Genomic DNA, 21,287 nt, shown 5'->3' on the forward strand with positions numbered 1-21,287 from the left:
AGATAACATTCAACAGCTAAAAGCTTCCAAACAACAACATGAAAATCAGATTATATCAGTACATTTGTGACAGAAGGGAAAAAATAAATAAATAGCAGAGAACAAGAAACCAGAAAGAATAAGGAGGCTTGAAGACAACTATGGCTAGAAACAGTTTTCTTCAAACACCCAAGGCAAATTGTACTGCCTCTTTGGAGCTTATCCCTATCATTCTCCTTCTGAATTCACTCTCCCTTCTATAGCTCTTGACACCTGAACTTATCTGCTGCTTTGCATTTTGATTGTTAATGAGTATCATCTCTACCCAAGTCCAGACGACTTTGGTATCGCTATTAAAAGGGAGAGAAATGTTGCCCTTTGCAAATATTTTGTCGTATATTGCCGTTTTTAGCTGTTTCTAAGGTAACCACCTAAAAATAAACAATTACTGACAAAAAGCAAGCTGTCACACAGATAAAAAAGTGCCCTTAATGCTCAAAATTAATAATCATCTAGGGAAAGTAGAGAAAAAGTTATGTGAAATTCTAACTTTTAGCTAGGACTCAACAGAGCAAACTACTAAAGCTACTATGGATTAGAGTGAGATACCAAAGCTAAACTTCTTCCTCATCCCACAATGGTCAAACCAGAAAATTTAACACCCACCTGGAAAATCACTGTCTAAATACAAGAAAAAATACACAATATACAAAAGGTTTTTGTAACATCTACAAAAGCACACTGCTCTTTGAAATTTAAAGAAAAAGTTTATTGAAGATCTGAAAAACAATTCCTAAAAGATCAACTTTTCCAGAAAACTGTAGCTACACAATGCATTGCGTCTATTATGTTAAAACGTGCATTAGACACAAATACAAAAACCATGAAACAAGCCACCATTCTTCAACAATTTGAGCAAAGATAAAATGCCTCAGGAACAACATGGATGACTTGCAAAGGATGGGCTCTTTACTTTAAGCACCATTAAAAAAAAGAAAATAAGAAAAAAAAGGAGCACAAATGGATGAGTGTGTTCAGTTATATACACTGAATTGAACCTTTGGCACTAGGAATCAGAGCATTTTGTCATATAGCATTAACACATATTATAAAAGTGCGTAGTGTCAAAGGACTAGAACCACCAGCATTCAAAAGCAGCTTTGTCAACTAGGCAATAAAACACTCTACAGCATGTCTCTCTGCTGTCCATCTATTGAATACACTGGTAGCAACTTTGAAATGAAAAAAAAAAATCAAGAAAAGAAAAAGGAGCTATAACCCCTTTTATTTTCTCTGTTTAAAACCAAACAGAAAACAAACATCAATTCTGTTATACACTAACATTTTCAAAGTACATCATTTGTACAAGAGAAGGACTAAGAACAAAAATGTGTTTACAGAGATCTAAACATAAGTGAGAGCACTTCTCACACAGCTTTCCGATGGTATTCAGGAGGAGCCACTTCATAATCGCTGGCACTAAACAAAGTTGCAGAATTTTTTGCCAGGTACCTACAAAGATAAAATGTTATTCATTACAAAGACTGTTAAAAATCCATTCTTGATCCAAATCCCCTACGTAATATATACATAAGTCACATAAAACACTTTCCTAAAATAATCACTACTTCACATTAAAACCATGTCAATTCTAATTCAGGTAAATAAGGCTATATACTAGACAACACGATGCATAAAGGAATAAAGTCCAGAGTTACTCCCCTTATTTCAAAACATTCAAGAACAGTTATGTTTGGAATACCAACTTGAGAGCTTGGATTACCTTTTTAAAAATTACCATCCTATTATATGGCAGTATTATCCTAAAAATAGTATCTAGATGTTTTCTTTGGCTCACTGAAAATTGTTATTGACAAAACACAGACATCTTTCCTCATCCTTTTTAACTGTTCACTATTTTCAAATCTTAGCCAATCTGACAAGAGATATTTTACTAATAGTTTAATTTATATTTTTATTATAATGTCGGACATATTTTTAATGGTCCTTTGTACTGCCATTTCTGTAAATTCTCTATATCCTACTGTTCACTGGGTTTTTTTTCTTGTTGAATAAGAACTCTTCTTAGTGTATTAAAGATACCAGCCATTTATTGTATATGTAATACTACAAAACTATAAACATCACCAATCTACTCGGTATGCCATCATTTTCCCCTATTGCACCAACATGCCATCTCTATCATTTGTAAGATTCCCACACATTCGCACTTATTTATGCTGTTCCATTAACAATCTATCTATACCCGTACTAATACCACATTATTTTATTAACTTTACTAGGTTTTTGTGTCTATAGTGTCAATCTCTATCACACAGAAATTTTCAATATACTATACTAATTCATGTTTGTAATTTCTAGCATATTTAGACTTACTTTAAGAAATCGTGAAGATAATTCAGTAATAAAGCAAGGCTCTTCTCATCCAGGGGTGTATAGGCCAACATCGCTCCGATTCGTACTATTTAAACAAAAAAATTTTGCCAAATTTATATCCAAGGCAGCACTATAACCACGTTATTTTAATTATGAAATGTAACTATCACCAATTCCTTTAAAATCCATGATTTTAAAAACTCTTGACTTTTAAGCAGATTTTGCTAAGAAACTATAGATCAAAGTTCAAATTGGAATGGAGCATATTTTAGAAAATTATTTTATCTCTTGTTCATTAAAACTCAATTACTAAAGGCCCAAAGAAAAAAAGTAAAATCATGATTTCTAAATAGCATATTACCAAATAATCTCAGGAGATGTGGCGCTCCATACACCTGGGACATGGGTGCATCAGGGTGATCTGCGAGGATTTCAGCATACTGTGGTCTCTCAAATTTGTAGAGTAGCTGAGTGCCCAACATTACATTGAAGTATTCTTTTATCCCTGCCACAACTTCATTAACAGCATACTCCCTAATAAACAAACAAAAATACTTACTTTCAAAACTGGTCGCTAAAAGGAACTGAGAATAGGAGTAAGTCACCCAACAAGAGGGTAAGGAATTAAAGGTAGAACTAATGACAACAAACCACTGCTGAGATTTTTTAGAAAAGAGATTTAACAAGGATATGTGAAATCAATTTCAAAATATACTTAACCAGAATTTAGCAAATCACAGCCCACAAGATGGTTTTTACATTTTAAATGGTTATGTAAGTACCTACCATAGCAGCTTCAATTTTGCCTAAAGTACGTACTATCTGGGCCTTTAAAGAAAAGCATGCCAGCCAACTCCTGCATCAAACCAATAAAATTCTATTTTGCTAGTTTCTGATGGTATTAATTAGAATAAGTACAAATTTCACATGACTTATTTGGAAATAAGAATACTTAAAAATATCTTTGGGTACACTCGGAAGGCATATATTATTACTTATTATCTGTGTTTCCTCGAGATTTCTTGTAGTTTGCATAATCCTCTAGAATGGAGTCCACATTCTTCTTGGCAGGAAGATAAAAGAGCTATGAAAACAAAAACACATTGAATACAAGTTTTCTCTTTTTTAAAGTAAAATTACACTGGAGAATCTTTAATGCAATAAAAGATCACCTAATAGTATTACAAGTAGGATAAGGCACTATTTCAGCACTGAAAACATAAGATAATAAAATTTAACTATATTTTATTTCAATTAAACAGCCAAATGTGACTGGTGGCTACCATATCAGATAGCACAGCTCTGAAGACCGGCAATTTGTTGGACTCACATATGCTATCACAATATATATATGGAATATACCACACATGAATGTGCATTCGTGATATTAAGCCATCATTTACCGTATGCATATTATATGCCAGACCCAGACAAAGCATTAACATTATTATCTCTTTTCATCCTCACACATCTAAAGCACAAAAAAGCTGAGAGATTAGTCCAAGTTCACAGTAAGTGGTAGACCCATGGCTTGAATCCAGGCAGTTTAGCTGTGATTGCATAATCCACCAAATGATTTGAATCAGGATTCAAAGCATGTCCACATATCATATATGACTGATATGCATCTTAAATCTCATAACCCTCAGATAGTCCCTACTCTTCCCCCACTACCCCTGCCATTTAAGAAATTGCTTCATTTGTCCTACAGAATTCCTCATTCTGGATTTTGATGATTTCAAACGCTTGTGATGTTCAACATATTCCTCTTTTAAGCATCCCTATTTCCTGTGATGAGACCTAGGAGTTTAGTCAGATTCAGGTTCTTTTAGAGGCCTTGAATCTCTTGCAGTTGGTGTTCTGTGCTTTCTATTGCATACCATTAGCAGCGACATATGTGTGGACGCTCCATTTTCAATGATAGTAAGACAGTAAACACGTCTGTTTGCCTTTATCAATTTTCAAAATGAGTTCTTGCCCTAAGCAATCTCCCCTTTTTATCATTCTAAAATCATGAAACTTACATATGTACTCTATTTTTTTCTGATGGTAACTATTCAGTCCAGTCTCTGAATTAAAATATTATTGATAAGTTATACCCTAAAAATGCACATCTATATACACAATACTTTCCTTAAAAAAAAAAAAAAAAAGTTGGGGGGGGCTAGCCATATCACATAGCTTACAATTTGTGTGGCTTTCAAGTTACCTGTTTTTGCCTGGTAATTAAGTCCCAGTCATCAACAAGCCATGGTTTTAGTTCTTCAGGAATCTTTACTTTAACTTCGACTCTGTTCATGAATGTTTCCTCCTAAACAGAAAAAGGAAGGATATAAAAAATCCTATCTTTTCTTGCCGAATAGCAACTCTAAAACACGGATTTGGTTTTTTTTTTAATCTTCAGAGGCACTAGGTATGAATTAATTCCTTCAAGTAATCAAACCTACAGCCAGAATTATCATTTAAAAAATCATAAATGAAAAAAACCATAAAGCTAGCAACTGGGAGAAAAGAATCTGATCTTAAACTACTGTAGTCTATATAGCACGTTTTCAAGTGAAAGCAAAAATTCTTTAGTAAATTTCCTCCTCTTCTGGAAATGGAATAGCCTGACTTCATACATTTTAATTTAGTATTTTCATATTTATTGCTGATATCCAAATGACTATCCCAAACATGACTATTTTAAAGACATATCTTTAATTCATAAAAATTAAACATACTGATTTCTATGAAGTCTTCAAAAACTGCCCAAAAGTGCCTATTTTCCAGAATGTACCACTGCTTATAAGTACACATGACCCTTCAACATGGGTATGAACTGCATGAGTCCACTTATATGCAGATTTTTTCAATAAACATATGTACAGTTCTACAAATGCATTTTCTCTTCCTCATGATTTTCTTAACATTTTCTTTTCTCTAGCTTACTTTATTGTAAGAATACTGTATATAATAAATAACAAAAAATATGTGTTAATCAACTTCATGTCATCAGTAGGTAGGTTCAAATTTTCAACTACATGGTGGGGGTAGGGCAGGGAATGAATGCCCCTAACCCCTGAGTTGTTCGAGGGTCAATTGACACCATTGCTTTGTAACTTCAGCTTCAGAAATGTAAACTATGTCAGTTAAAGATGAAAACCCTATTTTCAAGTTCATAACTTTGGAAACTAACAATAAATTAGAAATAAGACACCTTATCAGTTATAAGAATTCTAAACTATTATACCCACACATATGGAACTACTATGCTTTCATGGTATTTTTTATGGGTTTATTAAACCACCTTGGAATTTAATAAACCATTTAATATGACCTAATAAGCCTATCCAGTCTAACACCAAGGAAATATTTAGTCTTGTATGTGAACACAGAGCTTACACCCCCCCCCCCCCACCAAAAACAACCAAAAAAAGAACTACATCTGATGACAACTTGGGAGGAAACAATCTAGAACTACAGGTTAAATAAAGATGTACACAAATATATCCTTTACCTACAAAACAAGAAAATTTTTAATTTCAGTAGTTTACCATGTTAGCAATACTTTTAGAATCAAAGTTCTATGATTACAGTCATCCCTCAATATCCACAGGGGATTGGTTCCAGGACCACCCTCAGATACCAAAATCCACAGATGCCTAAAGTCTCTGATCTAGTATTTGCATATAAGCTATACACATCCTCCCATATTCTCTAAATCATCTCTAGATTACTAATAATACCTAATACGTAAATAGTTATGCTGTATCGTTTAAGAAATGACAAGAAGAAAGCCTGCACATGTTCAGTACAGATGCTATTTTTTTTCCAAATATTTTAAATCCATGGTTGGTTGAACCCACGAGTACAAAACCCACGGATACAGAGAGCTGACTATGCTGTGTTGTGTTATAACATGAATGAGACTAAAACTTCTAACAAGCTATCCAAAAACTTTAACAAAAACTCACATTTTCAACAGTAGGATCTACCCGGGCCCTTTTCTTCCGAGGAGGCTGAGGTGTCTCACTGGTACTGCCACCATCTCCATTTCCAGGTGCTATAAAAATTCGTGCCGGGGAGGGGATTTTTTAGTTACTTAAATAAACTCCTTAAGGAAAAGTCTCTTGACACACCTCTTTTCACTGCCTTTCTCCATTACATAGCTGTGTTACTTGAATCTTAGTTAAAGAATCATAGTCCTATCAAAAATAAAACTTTTATGAACTGCTCTACCGAACATTTCATATAGGTAACATTTAGTATTACCATTTTCCATTTATTAATGACTCCTCCTGAGAAAATAACATTTTTTAAGACTAAAGCAGATGAAAATAACTAAATGTTTACAAGTTCCTCCATGCTTGTAAAAAGATTATCAAAGTTAGGTCCCTAACACTATGTACCTACCTATCTATTTAATAATAGTGCTGGCTCATATTTGAGACCATCAATGAACATGATAAGCTTACTCCAAAACGTCACAGCTTTTAAAATAAAACTGAATTCAAAATGTACTTGTTATAAAGGTAAAATAAATTAATTTTAAGAAAGTTAATATTCTTACTTTTCTGCTTGTTCTTTTTTGTTTTCCTGAAAGGGGAAAAAAAGAAAAATAATTATTTCTAGTAAAACTGCCTCCTTTATGTCAATTTTCTTTTACCAGGGTTAAGTTCACGGAGGAAATGCTTTAGATAAAATCGGGTAAGTAAATACAGTCTCTTATTTGGACACAAAGATTTTTACTGACAGTTGATTAAATTCACATCTCCCTCCACACAATAGAAAAATAAACTAAGAACACTTTAGAAGACTTCCTTCTGTCAGGGTTATATTATGAGCATATGTTAAAAGTACAGAGTTTAAGAATACTGCATTATTAGTTCCACCAAAAAAAAAGTTTTGAAGGTTAAAATATTTTTCCCAATTACTTTAGTTTTGATTCCTAAAACATTAATTTTAATTTTAGATTTGTGTATTTCTTAAATACCAATCTGTTACTCCACTCTCACTGGTCTAAACTTTGTTTCACTTTAATTTCTTCTCTAAACTATTTTCCCTCCTTTTCAACACTACACACTCTATTCTCCCACATCCAGGACAAAGCTGATGTGTTTCCATCTTGATACCACCTCTAGTTGCAACTTTAACTTACATCTCTTTATATACTGCCAAATAGTAAATTACTAACTTTACTTTTTTATATAATTATTTCTAGGAAAAATAGTTTACAAAGAAAACAAGGAAAACAGTTTACAAAGCCCGTAATTATGGATTACTTCTGAGTTTTACTTTTCTACAGCTTCAAATATTTATTTTATTTATTTTAATTTTATTATGTCAATATACATTGTGGCTGATATTGTTGCCCATCACCAAAATCTCCCTCCCTCCTCCCAACAATGTCCTTTCTATTTAAATATTTATAAATGTTAATTAACTATATTCATTTAGATCTTGGGGTTCATTTTACAATTCTAATTTGTTTGGTCATAAACACAAAAATCTGGCCAATCTGAAGTACGGGTTCTTTCCCTGCCTCTATAAGGTTAACTTCTATAATACAAGTATTTATTACTGACAATATTTCTGGATCAGATGAACTTTACTTGTACATGTCAATAATACATGGGGACCAAGAGAAACCAAGAATCCTTTATCCACTCAGATCTATACCATAAAATTAAAATAAAAATACTGACAACTGATCTCAAATCTAAAGTAAAGGGCCTATAAACTATACTTCGATGAATCCCTATAGTAAATATTGCTTCAACCTTCTTGCTTGTACTATTAATTAAGTATGCAAGCTAGTTTCTCAAACTGTACAGCAAGTTTCATACAATAAACTGCTTTTGTTTGTATTCCTATTTCTAAGCCCTGTTATTATAACACAGTCAAATATAAGTTAAGATTCAATTTACTTCAAAGAATGACAGCAGTCCTAAGTTCTTTAGGGAAAATAATTCACTAAACACTGAAAAACCAAAGCACAGCCCTTAAGGCCAAAGTGTCAACAAAATTCACACATATTCACTACTAGTTTAGAAATAATAAGCACCCAACATAAGAGTTCAACAAACTGAAGGTTAACCTGGTTCTCATGATACCCTCTAACCAGAAGAATTTATATTTATACATATTCAGAGTAAGCTACAGAATAACTACCAAACACTAAGGATAAAATAGGGTAAAACTGAACATTCAAATCACATCAAAAGCTCAAATCAAAATGAGAAAAAAAATTTAAAACCACCAAGATTAATTGCTCAATATTTTTATTTTAAAATAGAACACCTAGTCTACCGAAGAATTATAGTACTTAAATGCCACCTTTCCCACTAAAAGAAGGGCTCTTAGAGAAATATCAGATTCTATGTCTGAGGCAGAAAATGTACTAGATGAGCCTGGAACATCCTGTCCTACCCTCTTAGAAAGGAAGACCCGAGACACAGGATCTCTCAAAAGACTTAGGAGCCAATTTGAAAAGACTCCTACTGTACAAAGACAGTTGATTTGAATTTTAAAACTTTACTTCATATACTTACTCAGCCGTTATTTTTGTACTTAAAACTGCTTAACACTTTATATTAAAATACACACAAAACTTCTAGGCATACTACCACTTAGATTTTTATACCAACTTTTAGCACAAAGTGATGAAGAACTAGTTATAAACCAAAATATTACTCTTTATAAAAGATATGATGGAATTTATCAGTAAAGAGAAAGATAATGCCTTTAAATCTTATTAAATCCTAATGAATACTACTACATAGCAGTTCTCCAAAGAATAAGATCATGGAAATATGTTACTATTTAAACAAAAGCTACGAGCCACCCTCAAATAGTAACACACCTAATCCTTGCCAAATCAATCTTCTCACCAAAAAAAGTAAAAGATTCCAATATCTCAAAATGCTTAATTACTTTCATCACTAACACCTTATTTTTAAGAGTAAAGGCAGACCAGTAAGCCCAAGAGCCACAGAATGTAAATATGTCACTGGTTTCAAAGAAAAGCATATAAACTTCTCTTAGATAAAGCCTATTTTACAGCATGTCACTTTCTTTCCTTTGACAAGAAGCATGTGACCACTCAGCAAAACGGCTTGTTCTTCTAAATGAAAATATTCAAGTGCGAATGAATAAAATGATCTCTCAAATTAAGGAATATGTATATTTTCAATGACTTTAACAATCTGATACCTGAAGAATGGGATTCTCACCAGCATTTTCTTAAGTTTCAATAATGTCCCAAAGTTTCCATTTTCAATGAGTCTAACACAAGAGTGAGTACTAAGTTTGAATTTCACTTACAAAACAGTATGCAAAAATTAAAAACAAAGATAGAGATTCTTACACTTCAACATTTTTCTGTTGCAGACCAGATGTCTTCTTCCCGGGGGCAGCCCCTCTCATCTTCCCCTCTGCATACTGCTCCCTTCAAAAATAATTTCAGGAAAGTCATCATAAAATTTGTAATTATGTGGAAAAATAAATTGTGCCAGTTGGATTCCATCAAGAATTTATATTTAGATCAAGGTTCCAAGCCTATATACACTCTTGGACCAAGTTTTTAACAGGTCAGACAAAGAGACAATCTATTTACAAAAATCAAACAAATAATTCAAAAAGAAAATGTAAAAGGCTTAAGATCGGCTCTTCTGTATCTACAAAAATTAAAATCAAAATAGTAAAAAGTAACTATAATAGATTGTGTCTCACATAATTGAAAATTCCGTTTGTTTTGGAATTCACTAATCTTAGTGTTTCCAACAACATTCTGCTCTGTTTTCTACCTGGTTCTAAGGACAGACTCAAGCAATGACAGCTATTCTACTTCCTTTACCTAGAAAAAAACTTATCTGATCACTGAAGTCAAAACTGTAACACAGCAGTTGATGGGTAGGGTCCTCAGAATCATTTTATAGGTAGGCAGCCAACATGATTTCCATTGCTCATTCCATATCCAAAAAGATCTATTTACAGGTATTTCTCAATATTCATTTCACAAAACAAACTTACTGATTGGCTTTTTGAAGTTCTCGCTGTTTCTGCAGATTGGTATCCACATATTTGAGTACTCTGCTTTCTGGAACCCATTCATCCCAACTGAAAAAGAGAAAAGTTAAAATATTCAAAAATATTTTCATTACTATCAAGACTTTGTTCTTAAATTAATTTTTAGAGATCTGAGAGATAAGACTGGATTTCTCTGAGTAATCTGATGAACTGGCACTACAAACCCATTCTCAACTAAAACGAAAATCTAATAAAAGTCTATTCTATAAAGAAGGAAAACTTCGTATTCTCAGAAACAGCATTTTAAATCTAAACTGCAAGAATCCAAAAAGCAGATCACTGAAATGATTTTTAGAAATGGCCGAAGAGTATGGCAATTAACGTTTAAGTCCCCATGTAATTAGCCTTACAGAATGAAAATATTACCTTAAAGATTTTTAATTGCCAAAAAGGAAGCATAGGAGTCCACAATAAACTGACCTTTTAAAAAACTAAAACCAATTGACTAGTTAGCTACGTATAATAGCAATAAGTTACAGAGCTCTCTGTGCCTTAGTTTCATCACCTGTAAAGTGAGGATAACAATACCAACTATTTCACAGAATTGTTATGAGAATTAAAAACATGTAAAGCGCTTGAGACTCCCTGACATAGAAACGAACACTCAAGGTTTATCACAGAAACATACTAGGAAGTAAGTCCACAATACTCAAACACCGCCTAGATCTACTCAGCTAAGTTTGTATATTAAAGTATTACAATGGTTTATCAGACTACAACATTCTCCACCTTCAATAACTTTCAAATGAATACACTAACTTCCAAGGCTGACCAGAAAGCTGGCTTTCTAAACATTAAAACGAAAACTACTCTTTTAAGATGTTTAGGCATTCTGGCACTTCAAAAAGCTCCTTCAAAACAAAATTTCTAGTGATGTGTTTTTTCCCAAAGGGGAAAACACAAACAAGATATTTCTTAGGAAATGCTAGACTCTCTGAGCAAAGTGAGTCTTTTCTCCTGCTGATGGAGCTCCTTTAGTGACACAACTAGGTGTGTTCTCAAGGCAATGTCTTTTGTTCAATCACTTCCCACCTCTGACCTCTTAATATAGCCAAAAGGAAAAATAAAAAGCAATCATCATGATTTCCTAGAGAAAACTTTAAAACATGCATTTACCTAGAGGTCAGGAGGGGGTGGTGTACTGAGGGAGCTCCTTCAGGAACAGGAAAAAGGGCTACAATATCCTCACGTGTCTTCAAAGTTTTTTCAGAGCGCCTGGGCCTCACAGCACTTCTGATACAGACAGCATAGTACAAAGTAATCTCAGTAACTAGATGCATAATTTAGCTTAAGCTTTATTAAGATTCATTTACAGATGGAATGTTTAAATGTCTGTGTCAACAAATTCCAGTAATGTTTTGAAAACTTAGAAATATCTTAATATCACCTGTACTTTTGGAAAAAAGTATATAAAACAGAAGTTTAAGAAAATTCCAACTTGGAGGTCGGAATTTTGTTGTATAATCTTTAAAAAATAACGTATCCGACAAACCATTTTCAAAAAGACAATTTTAAAAATATTCCTGAATATCTATTCCAATTCCCTCAAAATCAAAGGGAGCTAGCCAATTTTTAATTACTACGAGGTTCCACTTTAGAACCTTACAAATCCCTTCTATCTCTGATATAAAGTGTATCTAAATAAGCACCCTGATCTAAAAACCAAGTCACTACTAGAGTTTCCTTTATATGTAAAGAACTGAAAATCCTTGCTGAGTCAAAGGAACATCATTTACTAGGGTAATAACTAAAAGCCAAAACACTCAGAAATTTTCAAGTCAAGCATAAAAAATTTCAAAATTTTCTAAAGATAGTTTGTGACTAATTCCAACAGTCACAATGATCCACAGGCACTACTTATACAGCATTAAATAAAAAACACAACAAACTTGCTAGGCATTTAAAGAACTCCCGTTTTCAAAACAGATTTAAAGGATTCTCTGGATACTTTTAATGATAAGATTAGTTTCTTCAAAATTACATATATTTATCTACATACCAAGTCAACCAGAAACAAAGACATCTTTGATATATTAATATTCCTCAACAGACCTACAAAGATAGTAATAAAAATCTCTAATATTTAGTGCCATTTTTCTTAATTTTCCAAGGGAGTAACTAATATATAATGTTAAGACACCTAAGAACAAAAAATAAAATCCAGACAAGCCTACCATTTATTTGTGTAACTGAGCTATAACACACTAAAGAAAAAAAGGGACTTTTTTTTGAAGCAGTAAAGTCAGAAAATACAAGCATCTGGTATTTTCACAATTTCTGACAAGCTACAAATGCCACTTAAAATCCAGTCTTTGAGCCAGCTATCCAAGTTTACATGTAATTTAATACAAAATAACTTTTCCACATAATATGCATAAATAAAATATCCTATTTCCTGTAGAAAACAGATTCTCATAACTCAACACTCTCGACTTTATCTGGATATCGGCAGAATATCAATAACGTAAAATAAGTCTTAAAAAGACTAAATGCAGTCTGAACATTTCAACTTTTAATATGGAAAATTATGAAATACACTATGAGCCACAAGCTCCTGTTTCCCGAACACTGGAATCAACTTTGCATTAATATTAAAATCATATTTAAAATCACAAATAGTTTACTTCTAAAAGACCAAAAGACAGTTTTCTTCATTATTTTCCCAATCTCTCAACATTTAAAGTACAAGCCCAGGTCACTTTGAGGTACTGATATTACCTACCTATCATTATTAGAAAAACTTCAATTATTTCCACCTTTCCACTAATTATGATGAGAGAAAAAGTTAAAAGTCTAATATTTTTTCTTAGCTAAAAACATTTGACATGTGAAAAAAATTTCCTAGCAAAGAAAACTAACTGGGTTGGCCACCTGAATAGGGAACTGCATGAAACAAGACCAAAGTCACAGGGCCAGTGAACTTCATTTAAAAAAAAAAACTTCCTTCTATATCAATAGAGTACTCATCAAATTGGATAGTATTGCTCCAATGCACCAGGTACCAGAGCCTGGGTCAGGTGACACAATGCTCAAGTTACTAGAAAGCAACCCCTAAAGAACTACACTTACTGCAGTGCTATCTTTGAAGGAGAAAACATCACTAGTAAAATTTAACACCTCTCCTAGTAGTAATTACAAGCCATTCAATTACAGGCTCCAAAAAGGAGGCCTAGGAATTATTAGATGGGGTTACTTGTGGGCTCCAAGGAGAAAAGCCCCATCACTAAGAGCTCTTCTGGCTGGATATTCTAGAATGTATTCAATCTATACCCACTGCCCATTCCTGGGAACAGATCAATACACCACTGCTTTAAAAAAAAAAAAAAAAAAAAAAAAAAGGCTTAACTCTTGAGGTAGAAAATTAAGAGTATATAGTAATGAATTTCTGTATCTGTGTTAAACCATATGCTAAAAAGTAAGCAACCTAAAAATCACATTCTGTCAACACTGTGTTTCCAAAGTTCAGAAAATGGGTTAGTAAATTCTATCGTTACTGTCAAATCAGGTAATCTTTATCCTTTTTCCTTTTCTAGGTAGAAAAGCCCAACAAAATTTTTAGTATAACTGCTTGAAGTAACATACACAAGCACTGAGTTTGTGTGAAGGCCAAAATATTCTGGCCATCCTAAAATGTACCAATACCAGAAGCATGCTTATCTACCACTCATCATTCAACTAGGATAGTTGGTTAATTAAATGACTATTAGACATTATACTAGAACACAAGAAATACTCCCAAGAATCAAGTACATTTAAAATAAAATGGCTGAGTACCCTAATTTTTACAGTTTCAACATACAAATGGTTCACGCTTCCTTCAATATGTACATCGCATTAAAACTGCACAATCGTTAAGCAGCACATGATTGTGCCAGTCAGTGACACAAGCTACCTTGTTAATTGTAAATAAAAATTGCTTTTAAAGATTTAATACTCACTTTTTATTCCAACCACTGTAATGTATAAAGTATTTCACTTGTTTGTCCTTTATGGCAACCTTTACACACTGAAATAAAAAAGAAAAGATTTCACTTAGAAATATTTTTGGTGACCAAAATGAACATAACAAAATGTGACTCTCTAAAAGGTCACCATAAACTTTACAACAATGCGCTAAATAAGTTATCCAAGGACAGCTAATAAAAGCTATGTTTGGGGCCGACCCCGTGGCGCACTCAGGAGAGTGCGGCGCTGGGAGTGCAGCAGCGCTGCTGCCGCGGGTTCGGATCCTATATAGGGATGGCCGGTGCACCCACTGGCTGAGTGCAGTGTGGCCAGTCACAAAAAAAAAAAAAAAAAAAAAAAAATTGTTTGTACTTTCTCAAAGTTTAGTAACTAGCCTGCAGCTACATTTATTTCTAAACCAAATTCCAAGTTTAAAAAAAGTATTTAAGACCTTCATTAGTATATGAAAGGTAATAAGCTGATTTGTTTCAGAAAAATCAGCCTTAATAACTAGCAAAGCAAACCAAACAAACAAAATGAATTATTAGAGGAAAGTCATTAACTGTGTGTGACAAGTAATGACTATTTGGTTTTGAACTTTATCAGAGGCAAACCAAAAAACACATAATAGTTTATTTTAATAGCCATTTAAAAAATTGTCCATTGGAGTGTTTTGCTGCCAGAGGAGAAAAACCAACCAGTATAGTACAGTTTGTCAAAAATAATATTCAGTGATATAAATATCAAAAAGACATTAATAGTAACACTTTTAAACTGTGTAAATATTATATCAAGATAGATGTACATTTACAGTCACTTAAAAGTTCCCAGCGATCTCCATAAATCCAAATTCAGCCATTTAAGAACTTTAAAAACACATCTGTGTATTCAAAACACAAGCAAAAAGTAGTGGAAAAGGTTATTATCTAGTTGGAACTGACACCTCACAGTGAATGCTATTTTCACAGATACATAAACTACTCAAGATTTTATGCAGAAATTGCCCTTAAAATAAACATTATACTGTTTTGTATTTTATAACATGTTCATTTTTTTAAACTACAACTGTTAAAAGTATAGTCAAGTCTTAAATATTTAAGCAAAAAGTTAAAAACAAAATACTAAAAATATTTTTGACTTTGGAATCCATTATCCTGTTTATCTTTAGCTAAATGTAAAATCACTTTACTGACAGAGGAAAGATGGCTCCCCGAGGAATTCAACTTTGCCAGACAAACCAACAAACAATCAAAAATTAAATGTACTCATTTTTAATATTAGCTTTTACCTTTAATCTGATATAATTAACTCAATGTTTACTCAGCATATTATATCTGCATATAAAAGTAACTTTTGGCAGTGTTTTCTCACAAGTTATTAACTATAAAATGTTACTCCCACAATCAATCATCTTCTATCATTTCCCTCAAATGCTACTTCCAACTACTGGGCCGTTAGCAGGTCAGTAAGAAAGGTCAGAAGAAAGCAGCAATGTTTTAATTTATTTGACCCACTAAGCAAGCAGTAAGAAACACAGAAAGAGATGAGGAAATCTATGAACCATGAATATGAACTTACAGAAAAGACAACTCTCTTACTGAAGCATCAACAACAAAACATTGAAATTTGATATTTAAAAGTCAGATCTAACCAGCTTTGGCCAACTTCTCAGAAGAAAACAGGTTTCATACCTTTGCTTCATAAAGAAGAGGCCCATGAAAGCATAGCACTCGCTCACCTGTAAAAGTAAAAAAGTACTAGATTAACTGTAATTCCTCTTCATATATAAAAAGATTAACATCACAGAGAGCCACACGCTTGTATTATGATATTACTAGCAAAATTAGGATAAATGAGTAAGATTATATATGCAGCAACAACTTCAACCATATCCTACAACAAAAACAACAAAAGATGTAAACTAAAAATGTTATTAGAATGATCTATTAAAATCATCAAATCATGTATCACCTGCTACAAATAAAATCTACTGCAGGTACCTGTTGGCAAGGCTGGTTGGTTGATGTTAACTGTATATTTGGGAGCACAATTTTTTTTAACACTTTTCCCCATGTGTTTTCCTAAGTTTAGGACCTTACCCCTCCACCTATATCTGTTTCCAACCCTTTGAGTAAAATATCTTATACATTAAAATTTCAATGTGCACCACAGATGGCTGGACTTTTTTTTTTTTTTTTTTAAGGTGTCCCATTATGTTCATTCCTCATTCCTCAAATGTGTTCAATGACATTCTGGGTGCTGGGCTGTTTCAATGAACAACAACAACAAAAAAGACAAAAAATCCTAACGTTTGGAACTTACACTGTTAGTTGAGCCTAACATCAGAACCTGCAATACTAGAAATGTCAGGGGCTGGAATAAGACTTGGAAGCCATTTCTGCTCATTAAGACAAATCAGGCAGGTAATTCCTGGCAATAACACACATTACATTTGATCATAGTAGGAAGATTTCTTGCACATTATTTTCACAACCCACTTGGTTTCAGGAGACCCAGAGGTAACAAAAGTCTCTAACAGGGTAAGCTTTTTAGCTCTAAAATTAAACTAAAATAGCCTACTAGTTCAGTTCTGAAGAAACTATTGAGCAATATGGGTTTCACCATTTTTTTAAAATTACCGCAGCATTTAAAACATAGTTTTCAAAACTGACCACAACTTACATACCTTCAACTTGAAATAGCTATTCCACAGCAAAATCTGTATATTCATTTCTCAACATACAAGTATTTACCCAGTATCTTTTGTATGCCTGACTGTGCCATAAGCTGTCAGATTTGAACAATTTCCTGGATTTCATACTGTAACTGTCTGCATAAGCAATGAAGAGAGTCATTGATGAGCTAGGTGGGAAGGTCACAGGAAAGGAAGGACCCAGGCAGAGGGAAACAGCTTGTACAAAAGCACAGAAGCATGAGAAAGGGTAACACCATTAGAGAACTATTTAACTAGTTCAACTGTCACTGGAGCACAGGATAAATATGTAAAAGTAGGAATGAAAGTCACACAGATCATGGAATGCCATATATATCACCTTATCAAGTCTGGGCTTTATCCTGCACAAAAGGATTCCCAAATTTGACCAAGAATCCCTTGGAGTGTTTTTTAAAACTAAGTATTTGCAAGATTCACCAGAGACCTGTATTATTAAAATCTCCCAGAGGAGGACCCAGTAACTTTACTTTTAAATCCTCTATATAATTCTCATGCAGTGGTCCACTCTAAAGAATCACTGCTAGAAGCTGCTGGGCTCATTCAAAGCTTAAATTAAAGTGGAGATTGGAAATTGAAAGGCTAAAGACTTCCCCAACAGTCCAGGGACAAGAACCAAAATGAGTAAACGATACTGCCAATGAACAGCAGCACCAAAGATCAGGCCTATGTCTCCCTAATTTCACCGTCCAGGCACATTTGAAAGGCACTCTGAAAATGGCCCACCTTTTTTTTTCTTGGCTGCTGCCGCCAAAAACAATTACACCGAGGTTCAGACCCCTTATCCTCCATTCTAACTACCTGGCCCTAGTATTATGTTGAAAAATATAAAGCTAGCTGAGCAGTATGACCCAGGATAATAAATGCCGACTTTTCATGGAAGTGGACAGAAAGATTAGTAATTGGGGAAACAGCAAACCACATCAGATATGGTTTCTTATACCTTTCTTCACCCTTAATCCTTTTTCTCATATCAAACTACAAAGGTTAAGGAGATTCCTGTTCCTCATCCTCTCATTGTACTTACTAGGAACATCACCCAAAGGCCAGCATCAGCCAGTCTCTCAATGGGCTAGATACTCAAAAATTTTCTTTACTCCATGCTTTAATAAAATTAAGTGGTAGACCAAGTCCAGTGCAAAGCAGTCACTGTGCTTAAAAATACTTATAGAACATATAGGGCTGGCCAATTAGCTATTGGTTAGAGTATGATGTTGATAACACCAAGGTCAAGGGTTCAGATCCCTGAACCAGCCAGCCGCCAAAAAGAAAAAAAAAGTAAGAACTTATACCATTATTTTTTTTTTTTTTTTATATCCATTTATTTTATTTTATTTTATTTTTTTTTGTCGTTTTTTCGTGACCGGCACTCAGCCAGTGAGTGCACTGGTCAGTCCTATATAGGATCCGAACCCGCGGCGGGAGCGTTGCCGTGCTCCCAGCGCAGCACTCTGCCAAGTGCGCCACGGGCTCGGCCCGAACTTATACCATTATTAAATGAGAAAACTTTTGTGTTTACAAGAATCGTGGGGGAAAAAACCCGCTATTTCTGGTCATTCATATTTTCACCATTACATAAACACTCTTAGTGTTTCAAGATAATTCTGTAGGCACTAAATGAATTTTCCTTTCTCCTTACAAGATATGTTACAAATATCTAACACATTTTTTAAAAGATGGTTATACGATTCATTTTTGAAACACAAGAAAACACACCTAGAAAGTGATGGTAAGAGACTCTTACATAAACTTTCAAAACCTTACCCTGGGGTACCCTGACACCTACTCTTCAGTAACACCACTGTGACAGCACAAATATTTTCGTTTGCTGTTATTCTACCATCTCTCTAGTTTAGAACTAAAGTACTTCATCCACAGCAGCCATCTTGACTGTTCTACAGCAGGGATTAACCTTTTGTGCCTTGACACTCTGGCGAAGCCTATGAACCACTTCCAAAAACGTTTTTATAAATACATAAAACAGTATTACAAAGGAAGCCAACTGTTTGAAATAATATAAAAACATTTTAAACATCATGTTCTATATTATAGGAGCTTCTCATTTGATGTAGTAAACAAAGTTCGGCTGCTGATCCAATAACCACCATCATTTTGAAGTAATGAGGAACATAAATGATAGTGGAAATATTTCCCACAACTGTAACACTGGGATATGAAATTATTCTGCTAATACGACTGTGGGTTTTTTGTGGGGTGGGGGAAGAGGGACTATATTTATAACTGAAATCCTAAATTTCAGTTAGAAAAAAATATTTTTCCCCGTTCAAGTTCACGGACCCTCTGAATTTTATGCACTGCCTCTAGATTAAGAATACCTGCTCGAAACACCTAATAAAATAATGAATCCAAAGGAGGCAGAGTCACGGCTTCTAAAGGTAAGAGAAAGCAGGTATTAAGAGTCACTCATTACCAACAATACCCCTAGAAACCCCTTAATTATCCCATAAAGTTACAATACACTTGGGGTTTGGGTTTATGACTCTAAGAGTAATTCTAACGCACATTTAAAATTTGAAATTTCCTAAAAAAGTTAAGCAGACGTGTGGAGATTACATTTATGGTAACCAGCACATACATCGATAGCAATGAAAGGGAATTTTAAAGGTTCCTTCTTGCCTACAGCATTTTACCTTTTTAGCTATTTGACCTCCACTTAACGTAGTTAATAAATGCATTAACTGTGAGCACTGAAAGCTGTCTTCCACAGGAAGTCAGGTTCTAACGTAAACCAAAACTCCTTGTTAATCAACTACTAGTAAAAATTAACTTGCAAATCATTGCTAATCAAACACTACTGCAACTAGTCAAAACAACTACTGCATTCAAAAGATGACGCCAAGACACTGGGACTTATAAATGGAAACGCCGAAACACTGCATTAAAATCGTTGTTACTTTTTACGAACCGCCCCGCGAGAGCGAACTCACCGTAGAATCTTTGCACTCCGCTGTTTGGACAGCAAAGTGATTGCTTCAGGCAACACAAAGATGATGAAAACGCTCATCCCTTTTTCCCGTCCCCACCCACCATTCTGAGGTAAGCGCAGGGCACCGGTTTCCGCGCGGTCGTCGTGGAAGGGGGCGCTGCATCTGCCCTGAAGCCGCGCCCGCACACCGCGGCCGAGACGCCGGCGGCCAGAAAGGCGCGGCCATCTTGCAACGGCCATTTTACAACGCAGTTCTCCCGCCCTGGGGCGCGAAGCCCACTCACCCACCCCCCTTCCGCAGCTCTGCGTCTCCCCCAAACGCGACCACCCCGGGGCTCCGGGCAGCCCCAGACGGCCAGCTGTTGGCCGACTGCGCGGTGGGAGACCAGCGCAAGCGCCAGAACCGGCCGCCGCTCCTCCCCTCCCCCACGCCACATCACTTCCTCTAGCCGCCGCCATGGCGTACCCGCCGCCTCCCTACAATAGGATGCTGTCTCCGCACCCTCTTCCTCAGAACAATAACAAACACTAGGCGAAGGCTTTGCCACGCGCCAAGCGCTCCCTCTCCCACTAAAACGCCCGCGTAATAACGCTTTCACCTTACAAAGTGCTCTCGCTCTATGACGCATCGGAATTATCCTCCGCAATGCGCTCTCCACACACAAAGCACTGCCCGCCGCCTTCTCAGAGCACAGCCCGCGCCGCCCCCGGCCCCCAAACCTCAACCATCCTGAGCCCGCCACCGTCCCGGCGCCGTTAGGTGCCTTTATCCCAAGGGCGCAGACTCACCCTCCTGGAATTTAGGCTTCGGGTCCTGCTTCGGCGCCATTTATAAGTGATTCGCCGCCTCCTCCTTCTCCCACCACCCCCGACTACCGCCCCCTACCCTCTACCCCACCCAACTCAGCGTCAGACGCGCCGTCAGGAACCGCCAGCTCTACATCCTGGGCCGGATTCGCCAGCGCCTGCAGACCTCACAGCACAGCGACTCGCCCAGCCGCTGCGCCAGCCAACGGCTGCCCGCCGCGCACGCGCCCCTGCCGCCCCGGGGCACGCCGGGATTGGTAGTTCAGAGGCGGTTAGGGTGCCGCCGGGTGGGGGAGGGGCGGGCGACGCCGCCGTCTCGCATCCGTGATTTTCCGATTCCCCCATTCCCCCGGCCGCTCGCGGGGGATTGTTAAAGCCCGGATTTCATTTTGTGTGTTTTTAAGGCGGGGC

The 21,287-nt window shown here is 35.6% G+C and overlaps 1 protein-coding gene across 2 annotated transcripts; it reads right to left on the reverse strand.

Moving 5' to 3' along the window:
* Positions 1 to 726: 726 nt before the first annotated feature.
* MORF4L1 (mortality factor 4 like 1) lies at positions 727 to 20,913 on the reverse strand. 2 transcript variants are annotated; one of them, XM_063090250.1, is made up of 13 exons: positions 20,859 to 20,913; positions 16,083 to 16,129; positions 14,385 to 14,452; positions 11,563 to 11,676; positions 10,390 to 10,476; positions 9,725 to 9,805; positions 6,929 to 6,954; positions 6,333 to 6,421; positions 4,586 to 4,687; positions 3,372 to 3,460; positions 2,738 to 2,910; positions 2,377 to 2,461; positions 727 to 1,491 (listed from the first exon to the last, which is right to left on the reverse strand). In XM_063090250.1, exons 1-13 carry the CDS (start codon positions 20,896 to 20,898, stop codon positions 1,407 to 1,409), a joined length of 1,086 nt encoding a protein of 361 aa, XP_062946320.1. In that variant the 5' UTR covers positions 20,899 to 20,913; the 3' UTR covers positions 727 to 1,406. The 2 variants fall into 2 exon arrangements, with proteins under 2 accessions (XP_062946320.1, XP_062946319.1); XM_063090249.1 differs by having other exon boundaries at positions 11,563 to 11,679.
* Between the last annotated feature and the right edge of the window lie 374 nt (positions 20,914 to 21,287).

Source organism: Cynocephalus volans, chromosome 3 (assembly GCF_027409185.1).
Source record: "Cynocephalus volans isolate mCynVol1 chromosome 3, mCynVol1.pri, whole genome shotgun sequence".
Lineage (NCBI taxonomy): Eukaryota > Metazoa > Chordata > Mammalia > Dermoptera > Cynocephalidae > Cynocephalus > Cynocephalus volans.